The following is a 22,619-nucleotide window of genomic DNA, read 5'->3' on the forward strand; positions in this document are numbered from 1 at the left end:
CAAGATTTAATCTCTAAGTGATGTCAAATTTGGCATCTGAGGTGAGGGGCTAAAAAATGTGGAATTGGCAGGGCAGAGAAAACTAGGCAATAGGAAATGAGGAGGAATCCCCAATAGATGAATGGGACTCTGGTGACTTTGTTACGTGCTGGTAAAACATCTGGTCTAACCATATGTCGCCTGCTGTACATTGGGACATACACCATGCGTGACTGAGACTGTAGTGTTAGGGATAATGGAAGAAAACTTCCAGAACGTGGTGCATATTGGTTTCTCTAAGGGAGAATGATGAACTCAAACTACACCAGCCATTCTGCAAGCAGTGACAAGAAGAAACACCACTTTGTGAAGGCAGCCATCTGCCTATGACCTCTAAGTCCCACAGTCTGAAGCCTCCCAGGGCTGAAAAAGCCAATTGTTTCTATATCCCACCCCACTCCAAATGCAAGCCTTGGCAGGAGACAAGACTGGTGCCAATAAACTTCCCCTCAGTAACGGTTTGGGGAAGATGCTGCTGCAAAAAAACAATTCCAAAAACCAAACCCGCCGAGGTTAGACCACAACCTCTCATCACCAGAACTGCCCTTCATCGAAAGCTCTCAAGCTGGCACACCTGGACAGGAACGAACCGCAGTACTCCAACTTTCTGCGGAAACCCTATTATTCTCTCAAGTATAAAATGCATAGTTCGGTACTACAAATTATTTTCAGAATTATATAAGACCATAATTACAGTGTTCCTACTTTGGTAAATGATGTTTAAAATCTTGTTAGTACTCATTCCGTAAATATTTTCATTTATAGGAAAGTGATGAAACAAATTTGCTTGGGAAAAAATCCACATAGAAAGCATTTTAATACATCCCTTGGCTTTATCACAGGATTTCATAAAAATCAAGAGTTCGTTGAGGGTGCCGGCAGCTGTAATTCTGGGGTCGCTAGCTCATGTCTGGTGGGAAGGCACAGCTTTGCCACCTCCGGGAGATCCACATTCTTTCATTTAAATAAATCAAATTAACAGAAACCATTCAACTAGGAAGATTCTAATTCTGTTTTAAAAAATCAGGACTGCCAATAAATAAGGCCAAAAACGTGCGCTGTATTAGCAAGAGTTAACATTTAACTTTAGAATACTTCCAAGATAAGAATTGTTTTTTCGCTCTAACACAACCTATCACCATACAAACACTAACTTAAGCAAGTAAACCAGTCAAAACCCCCGATAATTTATTTCTAAAACTGTCAGCAGTTCATTACTGTGACTCAGAGACTGGGTTCAGAGTCGAACCCACTAGATGTGAAACATAGCGCTGTGGGAGCTATGGCACATCGTTCAATCTTTCCAGCCTCGTCCCTAAAACCAGGGGCAGTGGTACCTCCCGCATGCAGTGGACATGAGGATTATCATCTAACTGTGTAAAAGTGGAAACACGGAATGCTTAACACGTGACAATGGCCATCATTAAGATTCGATTAGTTTTATTGCAAAGAAAACAGGATTTGTTGGCTGCTTCATAATCTGCCATAGAACATATTTCTGATTTTCAATCTGTTGTTTATTTCATTAACAGCCATTCAGGGCTTTTTTGTTCCGAGTTTAAATCAGAATAGGATGTACCCCTACCTACCAGCTGCTGCAGCTCGAGAAATTCAGAGGGCCTCAGAGTGTGGTCCTCAAATCTGCAACATCAGCATCACCTGGGAACTCGTAAGAAATGCAAATTCTCAGGCTCCACCAAGAGAATTCCATCTCCAGAACCACGAAACTTGAGGGTGAGGCACAGTGATCTGTGTTTCCACAAGTCCTCCAAAGGATTCTGGGCACACTCAGCTTGAGAACAGCTGAAAGAAACGTGGCCCTTTGTCCCCTGGGTTGGGGAGAGCTGTGGGAGCCCTGATGGAGGATTCCCCCATCCCTTGCCTTTCCAGGCACCTCTAAGAGCAATGCCAGCATCCCCTGCACTCTCCTTCTCACCCTGGAGAAGAAAAACAAACAAGGTCAGCCAGCAGAGAAGCCTGGTACTGGGAGACCAACTGTCACCTCCCCCCTCCATGGCCTAAGCACCTTCATGGTCAGAACCACAGGTGACAACTCAAAGCTCCCCAGAGAAGGAGGTTCCACGCCAGCTCACCCTTAAAACCCTTTCTTAACATACCTCCCCATAAAAATGCATACATGAAAGTTCACAGCAGCATTATTCATAATAGCCAACAGGTGGAAACAGCTCAAATGTCCATCAACTTGTACGTGGATAAAGAAAATGTGTTCATGGTCTATATATATGCAGTGGAATATTAACTGACCATAAGAAGGGATGAAGCACCGAAACAAGCTGCAACACGATGAACCTTGAAAAGATTATGCTAAGTGAAAGAAGCCACGTACAAAGGACCACCTATTACATGACTCCATTTATATGAAACGTCCAGCTAGGCAAATCTACAGAGACAGAAAGCATAGATTAGAAGCTGTCTAGGGTTTGGGGGGGTAATAGAAAGTGACAGGTAAGGGTTTCTTTCTGGGGGACAAAAAGGTTTTAAAATTAGATTGTGGTGATGTTTGCACAACCCTGTGAATATAGCAAAAAAAAGCAGTGTATATTTTAAATGGGTGAATTATATAGTATATGAATTCTATTTCAATAAAGCTGTCCTTTAAACAAAACAACCCCTCCTGCCAAAGACTCCCTCGTCAGAGCTACTCTAACCTCCCTGGCAGTGCCACCCAGGTCACGTGAGAAGACTGCAGAGTGGCAGTGCACAGCTGGGAGGGCTGAGAGGAGGGGAGGCCAGCAGGCACCCAGGGCATAATACCTAAGGCAGCGTTCATTCTCAGCACCGTGCAAGTTTAGGGTCAGCACTTGCAGGGCCCCAAAAGTGAGTGCCTCCTTAAATTCTGCTTGCCTCACCCGAGTCCTGCCCTGATTATGATGCTACTTCACCTTCAGATGTGTCTACAGATTCTATCCCACATTTTTCAAACTCCTTACCATTCTTTGCTTTATAAACTTCAATGGCTCCCTAGTGCCTACAGATTAAAATTCAAAGGTGAAAAATCAAGATCTCCCACGTCAAACTTGAATCCTGTGGGCATGCAGGCACAGACTGTGGAGTTAGATCAGCCCTAAGGAGGAACCCCTCCAGCAAGGGTGCTGTGCACAGGGATTCACAGCCAGACCATCTGCCACCAGGGCCGCCAGTGCCCAAGCCCTCAGCTCTGGGCTCCTGTAGCCTTATCACCAATAACCCTTAGCTCTAGCCCTTGCACAAATATAAGGACTGTTTAAACACCAACGGTTAACTAGGAAAAGCTCGATCAATGCTAACTTACAATTGTTAACAGGAGCGAAAATAGCACACTGAGGTCAAATCTTGCCAATCACCATACCAACGTCTGCAATGACATGCCAGGAAGCACAAAAAAGGGAAGAAATTTAGTAGCTTCCAACTACGGAAACCCATGAACAGTCAGATTCCTGGCTTGCAATATTTTATCTTGAACCTGGTCTTTATTCACCACAGAAAAGCAAAGCTGTATGGAAAGTAAACGTAAAATAATGTTAAAAAGCCACATGTCTCTGGCAACCGGAGACCATTTTTCTCCACCCTGTTTGCCCACTCTCTAAAACCCTGCAGCAAAAGAAAGAAAAACATCTGGATTTCAGAAGGTAGCTCTCCATTCAAATAAGCTGCAAATGAGCAAGGAAGATACATACTGTAACAAAAACAAGAACAAAAACAAAAATATAGGGGAAAAAAGAAAAGAAAGCAAGCACTTTTCTGGCATTGGAAGGAAACCAGGGCCATTGAGACACAGGGAGCACCACTGCCATCAAGTGGTGACAGTGTCTCAAGTCACCCTCTGATGTCTAAACCAGCCATCTCACTGGGGGCAGCAATCAGAATCCTTCATGCATATTTAAAAGAAAAAACAGAATTTATGCTAAGGCCCCAGCCCCACCCAGGTGACTCGGTGAGGCAGAGAGCAGAGGGCAGGTGCAGGCTGAATTTCAAAAACCTCACCAAGCCACTCTGGTGCCCAAAGTCAAGGACCACTGATGAGAACAAAAGGTCCCACAGATGTCACCATGCTTATATTTTCCAGCAAAGTTTTACTTGTAGTTATTCTGCTTATGTCATTCATTAAAATTTCCTAACAGTATATAGATTCTTGAAAATTTAGCTATGTATAACACAAATCATAGTCATACAACAGTTTCTATATTTTTCACAATATAAAACAGTCATTCTAAAGATTCAGATTATATTCCTTGGTTGTACCATTCCTATTTACATCTAATCTCTAGTCCAACAGACCTAACCTTATCATAAAGTAGGCGTATTGACACAGCTATACTCACAACACAAAACTCTTTGAACTTTTGTTTCACTGGACTATTTGCTTATGTACAATGGGTTTCAAATCAATAAATCTTATCTAAATTAGATGGAGTTTTTTTCCTTTAACAAGACAGGTAAAGTGTGAATGCCTCTATTGTTGGTGAAACCTGTAAATGCACAATGTAATCTGAAATGCTTAAATGAAAAGCATTAGCCTAAGACTCAAATTGTACCTTGGTACGCAGAGGTAAACAAAAGGATTTCCCCCCAAATCCAAACTTGAGTTACATAAAAAATTATTTCTTAACAACAAAGAATTAGCTTTTGCATGATACAGTAGGAGGGAAAACTGTGGAATATTTCTACTACCAAGTATCTAGTAGAAGTTCATTTTCAGCAATTTTTGCAGGCCTGACCATGAAGTCAGAGCCCACGGCTAAGACAATAAACACCTGCACACCTCTGTACCCAGGCTGCCCCCAGAGACCAAGCTGCCCTGGAAAATAAGATGGGAGGAAGGAGGCAGAGCACCATATGTTTTGTTCCATTTGGCACATTATCAATTTTTCTTTATCCCTATTACCAGAGGTTTTTTATCACTGCATTTTCCCCACCAGACAAACTCTTGCTTCTCTAGGTAGCACAAATCTTCTCAAACAAAGCCACTAATAACCCAGATTTACTTGAGGTCTGAGACACTTGGGTGACTCCTTGGGTCATGACAGTGACACAGAGCAGCAGAGAGTCACATGTGTAGACTAGGACTGGAAGGTCTGGGCTGGATTTACCGCGGTCACCTGTTCTAAGCCCTTGCTACTCACCCTGGACCAGCACCATCAGCATCACTGGGGAGCTTGTCAGAAATAAACAGAGACCCTCTGGCCCCACCCAGAGCCACTGGATCAGAATCTGCCTTTTAACAAGATCCCCAGAAGAGTCCAAGCACGTGAAAGTTTGTGAAGTGCCGCTCTAGACCATGATCTGGGGAAAGCTGCTACACCCACAGGTATGTTCGCATCTTCATCTGAGGGAGGACAGCACCAGTCAGGGCAGGGCTAGGGTGCGGCTCAACAGCAGGAAGGCTCTGACAACGAGAGAGGCTGTCACGCAGACATCAGCATCACCATCCCCTACTCAGAGGAACACCTCGCCCTACAAACGCAGTCTTACGCTCACTGAACCTTCAGCAGCTGCGGCCTGCAGCACACCTAAGAGCGCCCCCATAAGACACCCTCCGTCGAGCTCACAGTTACCAAGCACGGACCTTCCGCATACTCAGCATCTCACAGACCTTTCACCCAAAGGACCACAACGCAGAGGAGAGAGAACGCAGTTCCTGAGGGTTTCTGGACGACAGCCATAAGAGGCCACCGCAAACTGAAAGCATGACTGAAGTCTCTGCTTTAAATTTAAACTATGCTGCTTTTAGTATTCTATTTCATGATATATCTATGTTTGTTTTATTACAAAAACATTTGCCTCACCAAGTCTTCAAGTACCAATTGTTGATGCCCCTATTTATTGTACAGTTTCCCTTCGATGGAGTGTTGCTGGGCACCTGACCTGCCGTCTGGGAAGCAGAGACCTCCCTGTGATGAACTTCAGAATGAAACCATCCCTCCCAGACTTCGCTAACCTCAAGTGGGAATTCCTACCAGAAGACCAAGAGGTTTCTGTTGAATTAAAAAAATAAAACAGCCTATGATTTGAGAAGATTTGTGCTGTTCCTACTAGACATATAGAAGCAAATGTCTAGATAGAAGTTAACTTCCTACCTACTTCAGAATTTTACATTTTGCTCCAAAACGTAAAATTCAGACACTTGCAACTTAATGATTTCACAGGGATTTGTATACGGAAAGTCATACCCCCCTGAGGAAAGGACAGGCTGATTTGGTTTGAGACAATGTTTACCAAGTCTAATCTCTCCACTTTCATCCATGCTGCCTGCCTGTGTCTTTTCCTCTCTTTCACACTATATTTAGTCAGAGCCACACTCCTTACTAACACTTTTCTCTCTAGGTTTTAGCCAATCTATAAAAGTCGGAACCCCCAAAATTACAGAAAATTCTATTTCTCCTTCTCTTGTATCCTATTGCTATGCAAATAGCATGGTTTTTAAATTACTGGTGGTTTGTTTTATTAGTATATCCAAGTGGGATGAAATAAAGGGGACAGTACAAATAACCTTGTCTCACTTTGTCACCTTGAGACAAGGTTAAAAGATTTCCTGTCTGTTTAACTGAACTTTGCACCACCAGAATATAAATTCAGAATTGTCACCAATAGTCACTGAGCATCTGAAGCACTTTACAAGGCACTGTTAAGTGTTCCCTACGGGCACACTTCCATGTCCATCAAAGCCCGAGCTCATCGAGGCCACAGGCACAGCCACCTGGGGCTCCCACGGGTCCCGCCCCTAAGACAGAGCAGGAACAGAGGCCTCAAGCCACCTCTAGCTGTGCATACTCTGCTGGGGACAGTCTGGCCAAAGCAGGCACCTCTGGGACCCTAAGTGCCTGAGGATCTGGAGGTCTTGCGCTGGAAGGGAACACACAGAGCCGAGATGTGGTCCAAATGGTCAGAGACCACAGTGAAAGGTGCTGGCATCTCTGCTACCTAAAGATGGGCACCAGACAGCAGCAGAGGATAAAGATGCTTGATTTAGGAAAAGAAAATTCACAGACAGATGCTAAGAAATCACCCTCCCTCCCCCGCACACTCCAGTCCCACTGCTATCATGCACGGCAGGAGGACAACTGACTGAAGCAAGCGGCCCAGGCCTGTGTACAGGTCAGTGCGTGAGCTCTGGGGCACAGACCTACAAGCTCCAGTCTTGTCTCCCTTGCCCACTAGCTCTGTGGTTTGGGGAAAGTGACTTAATCCACTCCAAGCCTCTGCTCCTTCACCTGTGAAACGGGTATAATAAAAATGCCAACCTTCACAAGGTTGACTGGCAATTAAAGGAAATAATTTATGTAAAGCACTTGCCATAAGTAAGGGCATAAGTGATTATTATTATTTTACCAATTCAGAGTGTTAAATGCTTTTATTTTCTCTCTCTATCATACAGAGACTTTGTTAGTGTTGTCAAGTCAATTCTGACTCCTAGTGCCCCTGTGTACAGTAGAGCAGAACCCTGCCCAGTCTTTTTGCACCATCCTCTCACTTCCAGCACTGTATGAGACAGTGTTCTGCTGCTATTCATAGGCTTTTCATGCCCAATTTTTGTGGGGGTGGGTGGCCAGGTCCTTCTTCCTAGTCTGTCTTAGTCTAGAAGCTCCACTGAAACCTGTCCACCATGGGTGACCCTGCTGGTATTTGAAATATCAGTGGCATATCTTTCAGCATCACAGCAGCACGGAACAACCACAGCATGACAACCAACAGACAGGTGGTGTGGTTCCCTGACAAGGAAAGGAACCCAGGCCATGATGGTGAAAGCGCCAAATCTTTTTTTTTTTTTAAAGATTGGCACCTGAGCTAACAACTGTTGCCAATCTTCCTTTTTTTTTTTCCTGCTTTATCTCCCCAAGTCCCCCCACACATAGTTGTCTATCTTAGTGGCAGGTCCTTCTAGTTGTGGCATGTGGGACGTCGCTTCAACGTGGCCTGAAGAGCGGTGCCATGTCCGTGCCCAGGATCCAAACCAGCGAAACCACTTGGCCACGGGGCCAGCCCCTAAAGCACCAAATCTTAACCACTAGACCACCAGGGCTGGCAGACACGGAATACCTATAATATAATCAAAAAATCCAGACAGCATTTCTTAATTCTAACAGAGAACAGAACGAACAGCTTACAGAGAAAGAGGAGGAAGGAGCAGGGAGTTAAGAAATCACTAATGAATAAATATTAAGCTTGTGAGCATCTGAGCAATCTACTTGCCTTCCTTTAAAAGTCATAAAGCCTATGTGGACTGGAGGAATCTGACGATAAAGACAAGGAATGAGTAAATGCTGGAGTATGTTACAAGAAGGAAGTGCTATGGAAAATAGCAGGATAAGCAGACTGGGAATGTCTGGCAGTATGACAGGGAGGGTGCAATTTGAAATAGAGTGGCGAGAAGAGGCCTCATTGAAAACTCAATTTTAAGCAGTGGTCTGAAGCAGACGAGGGAGTTTGGGGGTGGGGGGCTTGGTATCTGGAAGAGCATTCCAGGCAGACGAAACAGCCCGCGCAAAGGCCTCAGGCAGGCGCATGTGTGGTGAAGCGAGGGGCCCCAGCAAGAGGCTTTGATGTATCACGACATCCACTTAGTGCTGCAGAGGGTCTCTCAGGACACCTTCCTGCAGGAGATGGTGGAAACACTGACAGCAGCTGAACAGCATGGGACCTGGAAAATCAGTCACGATTACAGATTAGGGATGGAAGAGCAGCATCACTGCGGGGCCCTGCCGTGTTCAGCACATTTATCAAGCACTTACAGACACAGAGGGCTCTTCAATGTTACCCAGCTCTCTACAAGCGGTCACCAGAATTGAGCTTCAAAACCACCCCAAAACGACTGGCCAAAACCCATGCCATAATACTTCACAGGGACAAACTGCTTGGGAAAAACCTTTAAAAAGCCCTACTCAAGTGCAGCTAGAGTGCAGTTTTTAAATTTTTATACAACAGTTTATGCCCCAAGGGACAAGATACAATAAGAGCCAAGAATGTGAGTTAATCACTGAAAGCAGAAACAGACTAGGAAGGTGACCCTGTATGCAGAGAACGCTGGAACAAGAGGAGGTAAGGGCCGGGGACGGCGGAACGCTGTGCTGGTGCAGGGCTCCACGGGGACACAGCGTGTTCAGAGGACAGGGCTCTGCCTAGCGGGGACCCAACAGTAAAACTGCGCGAGGGCCAAGGAACCATGGCAATTAGCCTGGAAATAGCTGTAGGGGAAGCAGCGTCTTCTAGGGCTCTCCGCCCCCTGGAGAACAGGAAGTGGAAGCACCAGCATGCTGTGTGGCTTCAGCGACCAGAGCGGACCCGAGGGATGGAATGACAGGGGGCAGGATTTGGCTCAATCTAAGAAAGTGCACTTGAATTTTATCGCTACATATTTAAATGCATTATTCAATCTCCACAAGCACTCCCTGCATGGGATCGCCCCCGCCATGCTGGGGCGCTATTTTTAAACATCGAAACTCCACTTCTGGCGTCCGGGCTGTTCTGTTGTTTCCGCCGCAAATCACAGCTCAGTCACCCCTCCGCGGCCTCCCTCCGGCCCTGTCCCTCCCCCTCAGCCCACGCGCACCCCACCCCGTCACAGGACCTGGGAGGAAGAGCCCTCTGCAGCAGGAGGGCCTCTCCACTGCAGCAGGGGAGGAGTGGGGCACGGCCATCCCGCTCACGCTGGCAGCAGAGGAGTCAAAACCCGGGCCCTGGGCCACGCGGCTCTGCCACCGCGGAGCTCCACGCAGCAGGAGGCGCTGGTGGGGCGGCGGCTCCGCGGCGCCCCCACGTGGAGGGGCTGAGGCAGGAGGAGCCGCAGCCCGGGAGCACCAGAGGGACTTCCACAACCAGGGAGGTGGCTTTATACTAGAAACGTTCGATTCACTGATTTTATTTCTACGCTTATGAATTCTGAACACTTTTAAATAAAATGTCAGTAAACACATCATGCTCCCTTATCTCAATCAGTATGGCAAGAGGCATAATTAATCCTATGCCACGGGTGAGAATTTTAGAAAGCTTGCACCAGTGCACGGCTCCTAAGGAAAAGCTGGGATTTGAATGCAGTCGCTCTGCTCCTGCTTGCAGAGGAGGCGATCCTAAATGGGCTCTAAATTCCTTCCCTACATCAACACTGTGACCACCTCAGAGCCTCCCAGGCCCAGGAGGCCAGCTCTCTGCTTTCCTACCAATACGCCAGTGACCCCAGGAAAACCAGTCAGCAGGACATTCGGGTACTCCGTTGAGTATTATTTTGAGTACCATTTGCAGTGGGAGAGATGGACAATACCAAGTGCTCCGTTCTCAGTTGCCTAGAAACCATGCTGCCCAGGGTCCAGGGTATCAATGGGATCTGCTAGTGCTCTGACCCCTGGGGCAACAACCAATTACCCCATCTCATTCATTGCAAACTTTTGCCCTACAGTGTCAGCTAGGCCAGAATTCACCAAAGAACCCTGTCAACTGCAAATATCACACATAACAATGCCCTTGAGTAAACTATCCACCTCTTACAATATTCCCAGACTAAACTGACTAAAAAGAAAAGCTTCCAAAAGGAGAATGTGGACCCAAGCTTCCTTCCCTTTCCAATCCTAGCGCTTCTCCGGCTGGGCTGACACAGGAGCCAGTCCTCTCACCTGCCCCCAGTGCACTCTACTCGCCCTCTCCGGCTCGGGGTTCTCCAGGGAAGCATCTGCCAGCAGTGACTAACCTTCCGACTCAGGTCCTCAGACACTGACTGGGAGATACTAGTGTCTGTCTGGAAAGTGGCCACACTTCCGCACTCGGGACAAGAGTGACCCTGGGGTGGGGCCTGCAGAGATGGCCAAGTTTTCCTTAGAGGCCAGAGTTCCAACCTGGAGCACGGCCCTCGGGGCTGTGCACTGTACAAGCCTGATGATTTCTATAGCCACCAGCCAAGTAGACCCCTTGGCTTAGAAGTTTTAAAAGAAGCTTAGAGACGAAGGAACTGGGTCACACAATCTGGCCACCGGACATTACTAGACAATCCGAAAAAATGAAATCTTCAAAACTAAACTCTCTAAATTGATATAAATTGAAATAACTCAATTTACTGAAATTTTTTAAAAATCTCACTGAATTTATAAATGCAGTCTTTCTAGTGTTCTCTGATGTTGCTCCTGCTGGGAACAATAGTATAAGAGGCTGAACACCAGTGTTCCAATCTCATATTGGTAACAAAATAACGTGATCACTTTACATTAGCTATGTCTTTAGGTTTTCAAAGTACTTTTACATTTATAATTTAATTAATTCCATGAGATAGGAAGAGCCAACATTACTATAACCATTTTCCAACTGAAGGAACTAAGAGTAAATGAAGTTATATGATGTATGTCACAAAGCTTGCTGAGCCCAAACCGGGCTCTAGTTTTACTTGGCAGAGGATTCATTTTTTAAATTAAATATTAAGGAAAACTCTCAGGGAGGGGGGAAGGGAAGTAGGGAGGGAGAGAGAGAGAAGTGACAGAGGGGTGGGGGGTGAGGCGAGCGAGCGGGGAGTGGTCCAATAGTGCCTCCTCCCGCAGGCAGGTACTCAGAACCTAGTCTGAAAACTCTCAGATGAGCCTGTGCTGCTTCCTAAGAGTCGCACAGAAGTGTGTCAAGGGACAAGAGTGAATCCACACGACATGCCATCTCCTCCGATTCAGGTAATCTTGGCAGTTCTACTGTTTGCTTTGCTTTTTTGAGGAGAAAATGCTTTCTGGTTAAAAAACACTGTGGAAAGGAATTATCTGCTGTTGAAAGCTTATGATATCGTTGGTTAGAGAAAAATCTTAATTTTAGTCAGAACTGCATTTAAACTCATGTTTTACATTATAACTCAACATCCGAAGGCCTAAAGACACTTTTCAGCACGCTCTGTATTTATTTGGGGAGGACAAGAAGGATGAGAGGGCACAAGACGGTCGTCTGATGACACAAGACTGAGTGACAGCAATTGACCCAGCAGGGAGCATCACAGTGTGACCAGAGTACTGGGATCGGGGGTAACTCTAAAACCACACCATGCGCAGGCAGCGTGCAAACCCACACTGCGACTGCAGACAGGGAACACAGACCAGCTCAGGAACACAGTGGGAAGGGAAGGAGGGAAGTGGGGGCAGCAGGTTGAGCCCCTCAACACTCCCACGGGCATGGTGGGCGAGCGGTCACAAAAGCTCAGCAGGGCAACATTTTTAAGACAAGGTATTACAAGCTGCTGAGCCCTGGGATCAGTGTCCCTGGAATTTGGGAATCCTCTGGAAACAGTGATAGGCATGGTCATTGGAGCTGCTTGCCCAGGGAACTTTAAAATCAGGGGATGATTTGGACTGGAAATCTCATTTTGCCTCTTCTTCCACCAAATGTACTTTTGTTACAGGTAAAATGCATGCCAGAATCTAGCAGCTTCCTTTCTGCTAGGGGTAGGCCTTACCTTCATATCTGCCGGGAGAATCGCACGCTTTCTGGGGGGTTGCCACTCGGAGGAATATCTGCTGCCTCCACGAGTGTCTCCGTGTCTTTACGGGGGTCCCACTGGCATCCCCGAGATGGTTGGCTTTGGATTGAAAGTCCCTAAAATTACAAGACGATTGCTTTAGGACTGGTAGGGAGATAGAAACAGGTACTTTAGCTTGACTTTTTTTCTTTTTTTTTTTTTTTAAAACAGAGCACTAAACTACCAATTCTCTCTGTATAAGCAAACATAATTAGATAATCACAGGTACCAAATCAGGCTGATGGTGGGTCAACACTCCTGAAGGACTGCTTTCTCACAGGATGCTTTTAATGAACACAGCAAGATCACACCCCTTTAATTTATTTCTACTGTAAACGATATTAAGAAATATGCTCCACACATCGTTAGCTTCCAGTTGGGCCTCTCTTGGTGCCGCTTCGGAAAAGAGAAATTGCCTAAAGGGGGCACTGTCACCAGGGCCGCCATCTGCCCTAGTCTGTGTGTGGGAATATTTTCCCAGCAAAGCCTGTCTCTCCACGGATCACCACCAAAAATGAAAAAAGTTAAATTACACAGAACCATCAAGGCAATAATTATGCCGTCACTTGCTGATGATGATTGTTCCAACATTTGCATTTTTAAAACTACAAAACAAAGTATATTTATCAATGTACATAAATATAATTTCTAATCATTAATTTTCTTCCTATTCCCAGGACAACTTGGGGGAGACCCTAATTCACACCCGAGTATATACCCACAACTAAGCAATCATCCAAACTTACAGATCAAACATCCTGATTTAACCCTGACAGCCACATGCTCACTATCCAGAAACACTGCTATCTCTTAGAGAACTGGTTAAGACTTTCTTTAATCTTCTGACGATAACACCACATTAATAAACTAATCCTAGTCAAAAATGGAGAACAGGTCGAATGCACATTTTTTAAAATGACATTCAGTAAGAAAAAAGTTTAAGAAAGAAGATACAATAGATTTAGCTAAAATGACTTTTTAAATGACAAAAGAACAGCTAAAACTCCCTGTACATCTAACAATAACTCAACACTTCTACCCAGGATTGATATATCTAAATTAAACCCTACCTTTTTGTGTTCATAAAGTCAGAGGTGTTATTTTCATCTACAGGAGCCAGAAATTTTAGAAAATTTGGCACAGAGGAAGAAGAATGAAGTTTTTTCCGCAGGGCATTACGGTAGGAGATGCTGAGAGTTTGGTTGAAGAAAGAATTTAGGATAAAGAAATACAAACACACAAAGTATAAAACATAAACTTCAAAATAAAAGAAACACTTTAGTTCTAATGCTAAGAAAATTAAACCAGGTAAGAAATTAAAAATAGTTTACAAGTGAGATTTAACTTTCATTTTCCATCAGTAAAATTCCACTTTTAAATGAATGGAATCAATGAATTAATTGAAAAACATCAATCCATCCAGTTATGCAAGATGAATAAATTCTAGAGATCTGCCATACAACATTGTGCCTATTGTTAACAATACTGTGTTGTGCACACTGAAAATTTGTTAAGAGAGTAGATCTCATGTTGACCATTCTTACCAGAATGAAATAAAACAAAATAAAAATCAGTCCATCTTCCAAAATGACTGTTCCTTTCAAACTGGAAAAAATAATTTTCCTAAATTAATCAAGAAGTTTCTGATACGGCACAACTTGTAGTCCATATGGTCAAACACAGTGTTGTTAACCTGTGCATGTGTGTGAACTAGGGCAGGGGCAACGTGAAAATAAGGATATAAAAAACAGCTTGCCATCAAAGTCTGTTTTCATAATAATTGAGAAAATTAATGAATAGTGAAATTAAGTCGGTTCAAATGAGAGTGTGAAATAAAACCAAAAACAGACACACACACACACACACAAGCGGTGCCCCAGGTTCTCTGCACAGACTTTCCCTCCATTCAGCACAATCCTGTGTGTGAACTTCCCAGGAAGACAAACGACACTGAACTTGCCATGCGAGTGCGCTCACCTCTTTGGCACAGCATTCCCACTTTGTTCTCCACTTGAGTTATGTTTTAGGTACTTAAAAAAATTTGGCGAGGAGGCGGAGGGGTTAAGACGAGGTGGAGGAGCAGGAGCTGAAGACTGACCTGAGCAACTTTTAGACTCGCCAACAGGTGGATGATCCACACTAAATAGCAATTAGAGAGAAAGCAGGGGGGATTAGAGGGGGAGAAGGGACCGCTGCAAGAAACACGGAGGAAACAGGAGAGAACGGACACGGCTGTGGGTGTCCCATCATTCCAAGAGGAAGCACCACAGGGTGAGAGGGCAGCTTTTCACTTCTCTTCTGCATCCCAACTCTTGCTGGCAAAGGTAGTTTTCATTTAAAAAAAAAAAAAGTATTGTAAAATAAATCCTACTTTATTCTTATTGCCTGCCAAAAGCTATTTCTCTTTTTTCTTTTTCCTCTTCTTCTCCCCAAAGCCCCCAGTACATGGCTGTATATTCTAGTTGTAGGTCCTTCTGGTTGTGCTATGTGGGATGCCACCTCAGCATGGCCTGATGTGTGGTGCCATGTCTGTGCCCAGGATCCAAATTGGCAAAACCCTGGGCCACCAAAGCGGAGCATGCAAACTTAACCATTCGGCCCCTGGGCCGGCCATCCTTGATCATTTCTCACATGTCTATGCACCCAAGAGTACTTTGCCTTCTATTCCCTTTTTAGGAACCAACAGGCAAAAAAAATTTTTTAAATTAAAACAAAAGAAAAGGAAAGCAAAACAAAACCCAGAGTTTTAAAAATACACCTCTCTTTTACACGAACAATAACCTGCCTTGAATTTCAATGTCTCATTTCCTGTACGTAAATGAGAAAAGAGTCCACAAGGAGGGCAGAAAGAAAAATAGGTGTGCTGGGGAGGGGGAGGTTTCTCCAGCCCTCTCATCACCTCCGTCCAGCGTGACCCATCAGGAAGCTGCCTTCCTAGGGGAGACAGGCAATGCACCATCGGGGCCCCTAACTTCCTCCCACCTCTGGCTTGTGTAAAACAGCAGGCTTAGCAAGAGAACTAGGAATCCCCAGACAGGAATGTTTCCATTAGCACAGAAAATGCCAGAAATAGAGGGGTAGGAACACAGTGGAGAGACCACACAGAAGTAGTGCGTATACAGGGTTTTAAGAAACAAGAACCGCATAAAGCCTCAAACTATGCTTGTCTCTAAAATGTCCTATTATTAAATGACTTCTGAAGTGTGTCCTGCTTTAGGATCATAGTTATCCAGCCGAATTCCAAAGAGCCATCATAGCTATTTTCAATGACTAGTGACCGAAAACAAAGCTGAGAGGCTCTCCTACATTGTTCGAGGATTGTTAACGCCGTCACTTCTTCACTGGACACGTTTCAAGCACCTCCGCACGGACCCTCCATTATCCGTGTGTGACCTGTGCCGACACACATCCTGCGGCTTCTGTTGTCACCAGTAAGAGGAAGGCAGCGACTGTACAGAGGTGTGGCCCTACTTCATATTTATAAGGTGAAGGATTGTAAAAGATTTTAAAAGTTATTTTTAAAGATAACTCGGAGTCCATTTATGGTCTCTGACACTTAGGGTCAAATTAATTACCAAGGGACCCCAGAAAGAAGCAGGAGAACTTCGGCTACTATATTGCTTACCCATCTCTATAACCAGGAAATTCCAACTGCTCATTAGAGCCCAATTATTAAAATTAGCACATCTTGGTTAGAAGAATCTAGAGTTCTCACACCGATGGAGATTTTAGAAAACATCTATTCCAATTTTGTCACACAGAGAAGTTAAGCAAATTTGTCCAGGTCACAACCAGTTCAAGGCAGAGCTGGGACCAGGGCCCAAGGCTGCTGCGTCCAGCACAGGCGTCCTGTGGACTCTCACGCTCTGCTCAGCACTGATCATGCATCTGCGTCCCACTGCAGAAATGTTCCAGGTTTCAAATGAGTAGACTCACCCACCCGCTTACTCGCTACTTTCCCTCCAAGCCAGCAGCTACGTTGCAAAGTCAATACTGCCTCTCACACTGTTTGAAGAAGGATTATTAGACATTTTAAGGGCTATTTCTTCTCAGTTTTACCTGCTTCCTCATAATACCTGTACTTCTTACTTGAATAAGTAACAAATATCTCTTATACCCACATACTCCCCAACACAGGAAGGTGGGAGGAACATGCCAGTGCTTCAAGTTTTACCTTCCTAAGCCAAGTAAAACCGGACTCAGGTTTCTGTTGCACCCAATAAACCTATCCGGGTTACACATACCTGATTAGGAACAGATATGCCCCAGCTATTTTATACAACAAATTTACATTTTAAACAATTCTTACTTTCGTTCATGAGGCGTCTCTGTGCTCACTGAGTGATACCTCGTAAGTTTTCTTTGCGAGACCCCTGGAGACCCCTGGGCAGGTTCCGGAGGTTCGTGGCTTTCCACAGGGAAGTGACTCAGGGTGTTTGCACGCCTTCTGAAGGCCTGCTGCGGGGAGAGCGGGGCGGGCTCTTCTGCGGGATGGCTCTCCGAGTCACTTGACAGGTCATCCGAAGAGCCAAGGAGCCTGAAGGAGCTCTCAGAGACGGGCAAGGCCTCCTTTTCACACACAGACGGCTCCTGGCAGCAAAGAGACAGTGGATCAGACATCCCACAGGGAATCTGTGGGATTTACAAATCTCTAATCCCAGGGGCGGGAAAACATTTCAATATGTAGGCACATCTGATCATAATCCCATCTAGAGGCCACCAAAAACACAAGGAAATGAAGGCCTGTTAAATGTCTGCTTGTCAAAGACACAATGCCAGTTTGCTGCACAAACAGGGAAACTGCCCAAGTGCAAGTGTAAAAGGACTAAACCAGAACATGTAACTGTTCTAAGCAAAACCGAAATAGTTCCCTCTCTCTAGAAAACAGCTCTCTGCTCGTAAGAAGTATAAGGAGGGTTATGTAACTTGTCTGCACTGTTTAAAGACATCGAGAAGTTCTGTCTCTCTGCCAGCTGTGTTCACACAGGTTACACCCACATTTTAAGGCTCTCTCTGAACTTGACCTAATGCTGAGATTTAATTTGGTAATCTTGAGGACTAAAAATTATATCCTACTTTATTCTTAGAATATGGAAAATCTCTCTCTAGGTACTATTGCCACAATTCTAGGCAAATCACTTAACTTCTTCCTGCACCTCGATTTCCTCATCTGTAAAAGAGGATAGTGAAAATTCATCTCACTGGGTTTCAGAATTAAGAAAGATAATACAACTGAGAGTACTTTATTGACTGTAAAATATTATACAAATATTAGTTATTCTTTTATTAGATACTCAATGAATTTACTGAGGGGGTACTCAAACGTTTGTTGAGAATCGTGACAATAATTTAACACTGCAGGCTTTTGAGATGTGTACTTCTTCAAAGGAGTGAACTGCTGCATAACTCATGCACACCGACCCTCAGCACTGCACTGCCAGGACATGGTTGGTGGCCAATATATTTTTCTCAAATCAAAAAATATAAGAGAAAATGTACCAGTTTGTCCCTCCTGGAATTGCTGGAAGGGATAAATAAATCAATATGAAAAAAGGAATAAATGCAGCTAATGGTGGACTGGAGAATCTAAATTCTGTTATTCCAGCTACAGTTGAGTGCCTTTTAGATGAAAGATATTAAGGATTTTAACTTAAAAAATTAAATTTATGTTTATTGAGGGAAGAGGTTATATACACTTATTTTGTAGGAATTAGATAGGAAAAGCTTAATTCCTAACATACTATGAAATGTTAATTATTTTAAACATAACTGAAATTCTTCATTCTTCAGGACTCTTCAGCTCCAAAGACTTTTGTAAGGATTTAAAACTTGTCTAGGATCACAGCAAACCACCTCCAGCATGTAAACCTGTTCATCTCAATTCTCATTAACATCCCTCCAAATTATGTGAAAGAGCTACCCTGCTGCTTACTCTTACAACTGAAAGGGCCACTCTGATGTTCAGCTTCTTTGAGACTCCTAGATATCAATTTATTGGAAGAGACCCAATTACATAAAAAGCATACCTTTACAACAGTTTCTCAATCTCAGGACGAAAAGACGACGTGAAGACGTGCCCATAAAGATACACGTACGCCACACACAGGTGGCTTCTGAAAAGTTGCATTTCTCTTAGAATTACCCTAGAAATTCAAGCTATATGCATATTCCTAGATCTATGTTTTGGAGAAGAATTTTTTAAAAAGCAGTAAGACTTACTGGAAAAGTCACTTGAGTGACATGAATTTCTCTATTCACACTGACCCACCTGGAACGCCTTCTTCCCTGTCTACTTCCAGAGGTACAACTCCTACACTTTCTTCAAGATTTAATTCAAAAGCATCACTGTCTCCCTCCCCAAGCTTTCCCTAGTTCCACTGATCAAAAGTCACTCCCCTTAGCCCTGCTCCTGCGACTACTAAGTTTCCACCGCCTCTTATTCGAACTCTCAGGGCTCCTACACACTCTACTCAATGCTGGTGTCATCCGAGTATCTGTCATCTCTCTCCGACCAGCTAAGTTCCCACAGGGCAGGGGCTCTGTCCTGTTCATCTGTATACAGCAGATAAACCATGTTTCCAAACTTAAAATGAATTGTGGGGTAGAATCAGTCTGTAGTAGATGGAGGGCAGACGATGCTACTTTCAAGTATATTTTAACTTAGAAAATCACGTTCAGAAGACCAGCATCTAGGGCCTCACTCCCCAAAATGGGTCCACAGACCAGCAGCATCAACATCACCTTGGAGCTTGTCAAAGATTCAGCATTTCAGGCCTCACCTCAGGCCTACTGAATCAGAAGCTGCACTGTGACCCAGAACCCCATTGACGGTGCACCTAGAATTTGAGAAGCACTCATCTTATGCAGTGTTTCTCAAATTGTAGAATGTAATGCATTAGTAGGTAGTGATATCAATTTAATGGCTTTCCATTAACATTTTTTAAATAAAAGAGAATAAGAAAATACCATTATGTATTACATGTTATCTACAGTAAACGTTGTTCTTTGAAATTTTATTTTGCATATGTGTGTGTTTGTGAATCATCTCACAGTGTTAAATGTGTTTCTTACTATTGGTTATGATCTAAAAATTTTGAAAGCCACATGCCCCGGAGAGATCTCAGGAAAACTCAGAGTTCCTGTGGCAAGGAGCTGGCCTTCACAAACACTTTCTCATGCTTGCATCTGAGGGTGCTCCTGTAGCAGAAGGAAAGCTGACCTCTCCAGCACAAAACCGAAATCCACTTTTTGGTGGTTAAAAAGTTGAACTAACCATGTTTAAATATGCTTAAAAGTCTAGAAAGGAAGAAACTAAAACAAAGACATAGACGCAGGTTTGTTATGAAAAAGAACAGCGAGATTGCTCATTATAACAAAGCTGTGCTGGGTGGCAGATGCAAGGGGTGAAGCTTATTTGCTTATTTATAAAAACAGTAATGTTTAATTATAATCATAGAGCCAGCTAGAGGATAAAGTAAGTTTCAGGAAGTTGAGTGCTTCTCGGAATTCACAAACCCACTTTTAAGATTTTCCCAATTTTAATTATTTTTAAAATCGGAAAATATACTTGAGAAAAAAAATTCATTGGCTGCTTGTGATAAATTAGATCTTAGTGGTCTAAAATTGTGGTCTTGTTTCTTTGCCTATGGAATGGCCATCTGCTTTGTTATGTAAAACTTTAATGTTACAGTACAACTGCATGACCAGCCCTCCATCTGCACCCAAAAGTCTGGAAGCACCAAATTTTTCATGATTGGAGCTTCTTTTGTTCCTTTTGATAGGCTCTGTAGATAGGACATGAACAAGACTCATTTGCTGGTTTCTTCAGGGTGTCATATAAAGAAAAATGTGCTTACTTTGCTGGTGTTACTTAATGTGCTGGACACGGAGCTGTCCAGATCCAGACTGGCAGAATGTTCCTGCAGGCCTCTGGCTTTATTACCCTAATAAAGAAAAGGCAGTCAAGTTACGACCCTGAGGCTTCAGCAAAGGTGTCAGCTGGAAATGCCTTGGTCTACTTAAGCTCAGGAAAAATGCATCTACTGAGAAATGCTGCTAAGCACAGACGTACATTAAGACATCAACATTTCTGTCATCTTTTTCTTTTCTTAATAACACACCAACCTAAATGTTCCAAAACACCTTGTGGATTAGTCATTTGGCAGGGATAATAGGCAGGAAGAAGAAACAATTCATCTATGAAGAAAAGCAAGTGCTAAAATAAGCATACTCAGCGACCCTCTCCCCTGACCCTCTCCCCTGTTGTCATAAACCTGCCAGCTGCATGATGCTCAAACATTCCATCCATTTGGGAGCTCTCAAAGGCAGCTCTCCTAACCCTGGTTTTGCAAATGAATGGTTTTTAATTATCTGTAAGGATGCTGCCAAATTCTCAGAAACATCTTTAAACAAAATAAAATTTAACTTTAACTAAAAAAATAAAGTATGTTTCAGATGGAGTGTCATGAAGTCACAAAGAACTATAAGAAGATATTGAAAGGTGTGAAACTTTGAAAAAAAACTGAACCTTCATTTCTTAGAAGTTTCATCAAAGATATTTACACTCATGGGGGGAAGTAATTTCTTAAATACGTGCCAGACTGATGAAGACTTTATTCTTCCTAGAGAGTTGCAGGTCACAAACTTTTTCTGTAAAGGGCCTGATGATAAATCTTTCATGCTTTGTGGACCATATGGCATCTGTGGCAACTTCTCAACTCTGCACAAACGCAGCCCCAGACAACAGGGGAATGAACTAATGCGGTTGTGTTTCAATAAAACTCATTTACAAAAACAGGAAGTAGGTGCTATTTGCTGACCCCTGCTATAGAGTTCTAGACACATGGCAGCAGCAGCTGACAGTAACTGGATTTTTCAGTTGTGCTTAGTGACACTAGGGAGAATGGCACCCATATCTTGGTGTGTCTAACTCTGCTCTTTATAAGACTGGCCGATGAATGACATTCTTTTGGAAGACAAAAAATTCCGTGGGCTATCGCGTAATACAAAAGAGTGGAGAATTTTTCTAATTCAGGCCAAGTTAAAGGCTGAATTTTAAGTACAGATAACACTGTTCTAAGACTGAGAAGACATTTAAAAAGGTTATACCCCTCTATGATGAACACTGATGGAATAACAGTAAAGAACTGAATCTCATGCTCTCTTAAAAAAGTGATTTAATTTAAATTAGGAGAAATTATGCTACTTACCCGGGACAAAATACTTTCCAAAGACTCTGTTAAAGATCTCTTTGCTTTGTTTTTCAGCATATCTAGCCTAAATCGAGTGGCACTGGGTGCGATTTCACTTCCAATATTCTCTGCTGCAATCTGTGATGTCTAAAAAGTGAAACAATGAAAAGTTAAGTCACTTACACAGCTTCTTTCCCTCCTTCCTCCCTTTTAAAGGACTGAAAAATCTCTAGGACGCATCCGTATTTTTCCTTTTTGCTGAGGAGGATTCAGCCTGAACTAATGTCTGTTGTCAATTTTAGGGTGTACCTTTTTGACCCAAGGCTATTATTCTAATTCTTTCTGTGACCTCGTATCATCTACTCCTGGGTGACATGGCTGAAAGTCCAGGAAGTAATTTTGCCTCAAAGAATTGCTATGCCTACTCCAACAAAATGAGGAAATGTGCTTAGAAACCAATCAGTTAATACAGCAGTTCAGAGCTCGGGCTCTGCAACTGGATCAGAGATCTGTCATTCACTAACTGTGCCCTTACGCAAGTTACTTACTTTCTCTGAACTGCAATTTCCTCTTCTGTAAATTGAGACCAACCTCAAGATCTAATCACAACACCGTGTTGTAAGATTAAAACAGGTAAAGCATTGGGCACAGCTTCTGGTACAAAGGTAGCTATGATTAGCTTTTCAAAGTAAAGTAACAACTTACCTTCTGGGGCATTTCAGAGGCTGAGATTTATCTCCTGAAGAATCCATTCTCTCTGCCTGTACTAGTCCCTTCATCCCCTTGTATAGAAAGCTCTCTTCCCTACTTGTTCCTCTCTCCTGCCTACTATTTCCATCATCCCTTTCATTCTCCTCTGTAACCAAGCTTCTCTCCCTTAACTGACCATAACAGGAACCTGACAACACAATGGAGTTTGT

The 22,619-nt window shown here is 43.6% G+C and overlaps 1 protein-coding gene across 9 annotated transcripts in view; it reads right to left on the reverse strand.

The window, feature by feature from the left end:
* Positions 1-22,619, reverse strand: part of TBC1D1 (TBC1 domain family member 1) — a 217,851-nt gene that overhangs the window by 68,473 nt on the left and 126,759 nt on the right. For 4 of the 9 annotated variants that reach the window (XM_044767680.2, XM_070506045.1, XM_070506047.1 and 1 more), the window contains 6 exons: positions 21,718-21,846; positions 20,365-20,451; positions 16,818-17,098; positions 14,486-14,647; positions 13,579-13,698; positions 12,446-12,585 (listed from right to left, as the gene is read on the reverse strand). In XM_044767680.2, the coding sequence (XP_044623615.2) occupies positions 12,446-12,585; positions 13,579-13,698; positions 14,486-14,647; positions 16,818-17,098; positions 20,365-20,451; positions 21,718-21,846 (919 nt within the window). Of the gene's footprint in view, positions 1-12,445; positions 12,586-13,578; positions 13,699-14,485; positions 14,648-16,817; positions 17,099-20,364; positions 20,452-21,717; positions 21,847-22,404; positions 22,523-22,619 lie in introns of those variants that run through there. The other 5 variants (XM_070506046.1, XM_044767681.2, XM_070506049.1 and 2 more) reach the window with 2 other exon arrangements.

Source organism: Equus asinus, chromosome 3 (genome assembly GCF_041296235.1).
Source record: "Equus asinus isolate D_3611 breed Donkey chromosome 3, EquAss-T2T_v2, whole genome shotgun sequence".
Lineage (NCBI taxonomy): Eukaryota > Metazoa > Chordata > Mammalia > Perissodactyla > Equidae > Equus > Equus asinus.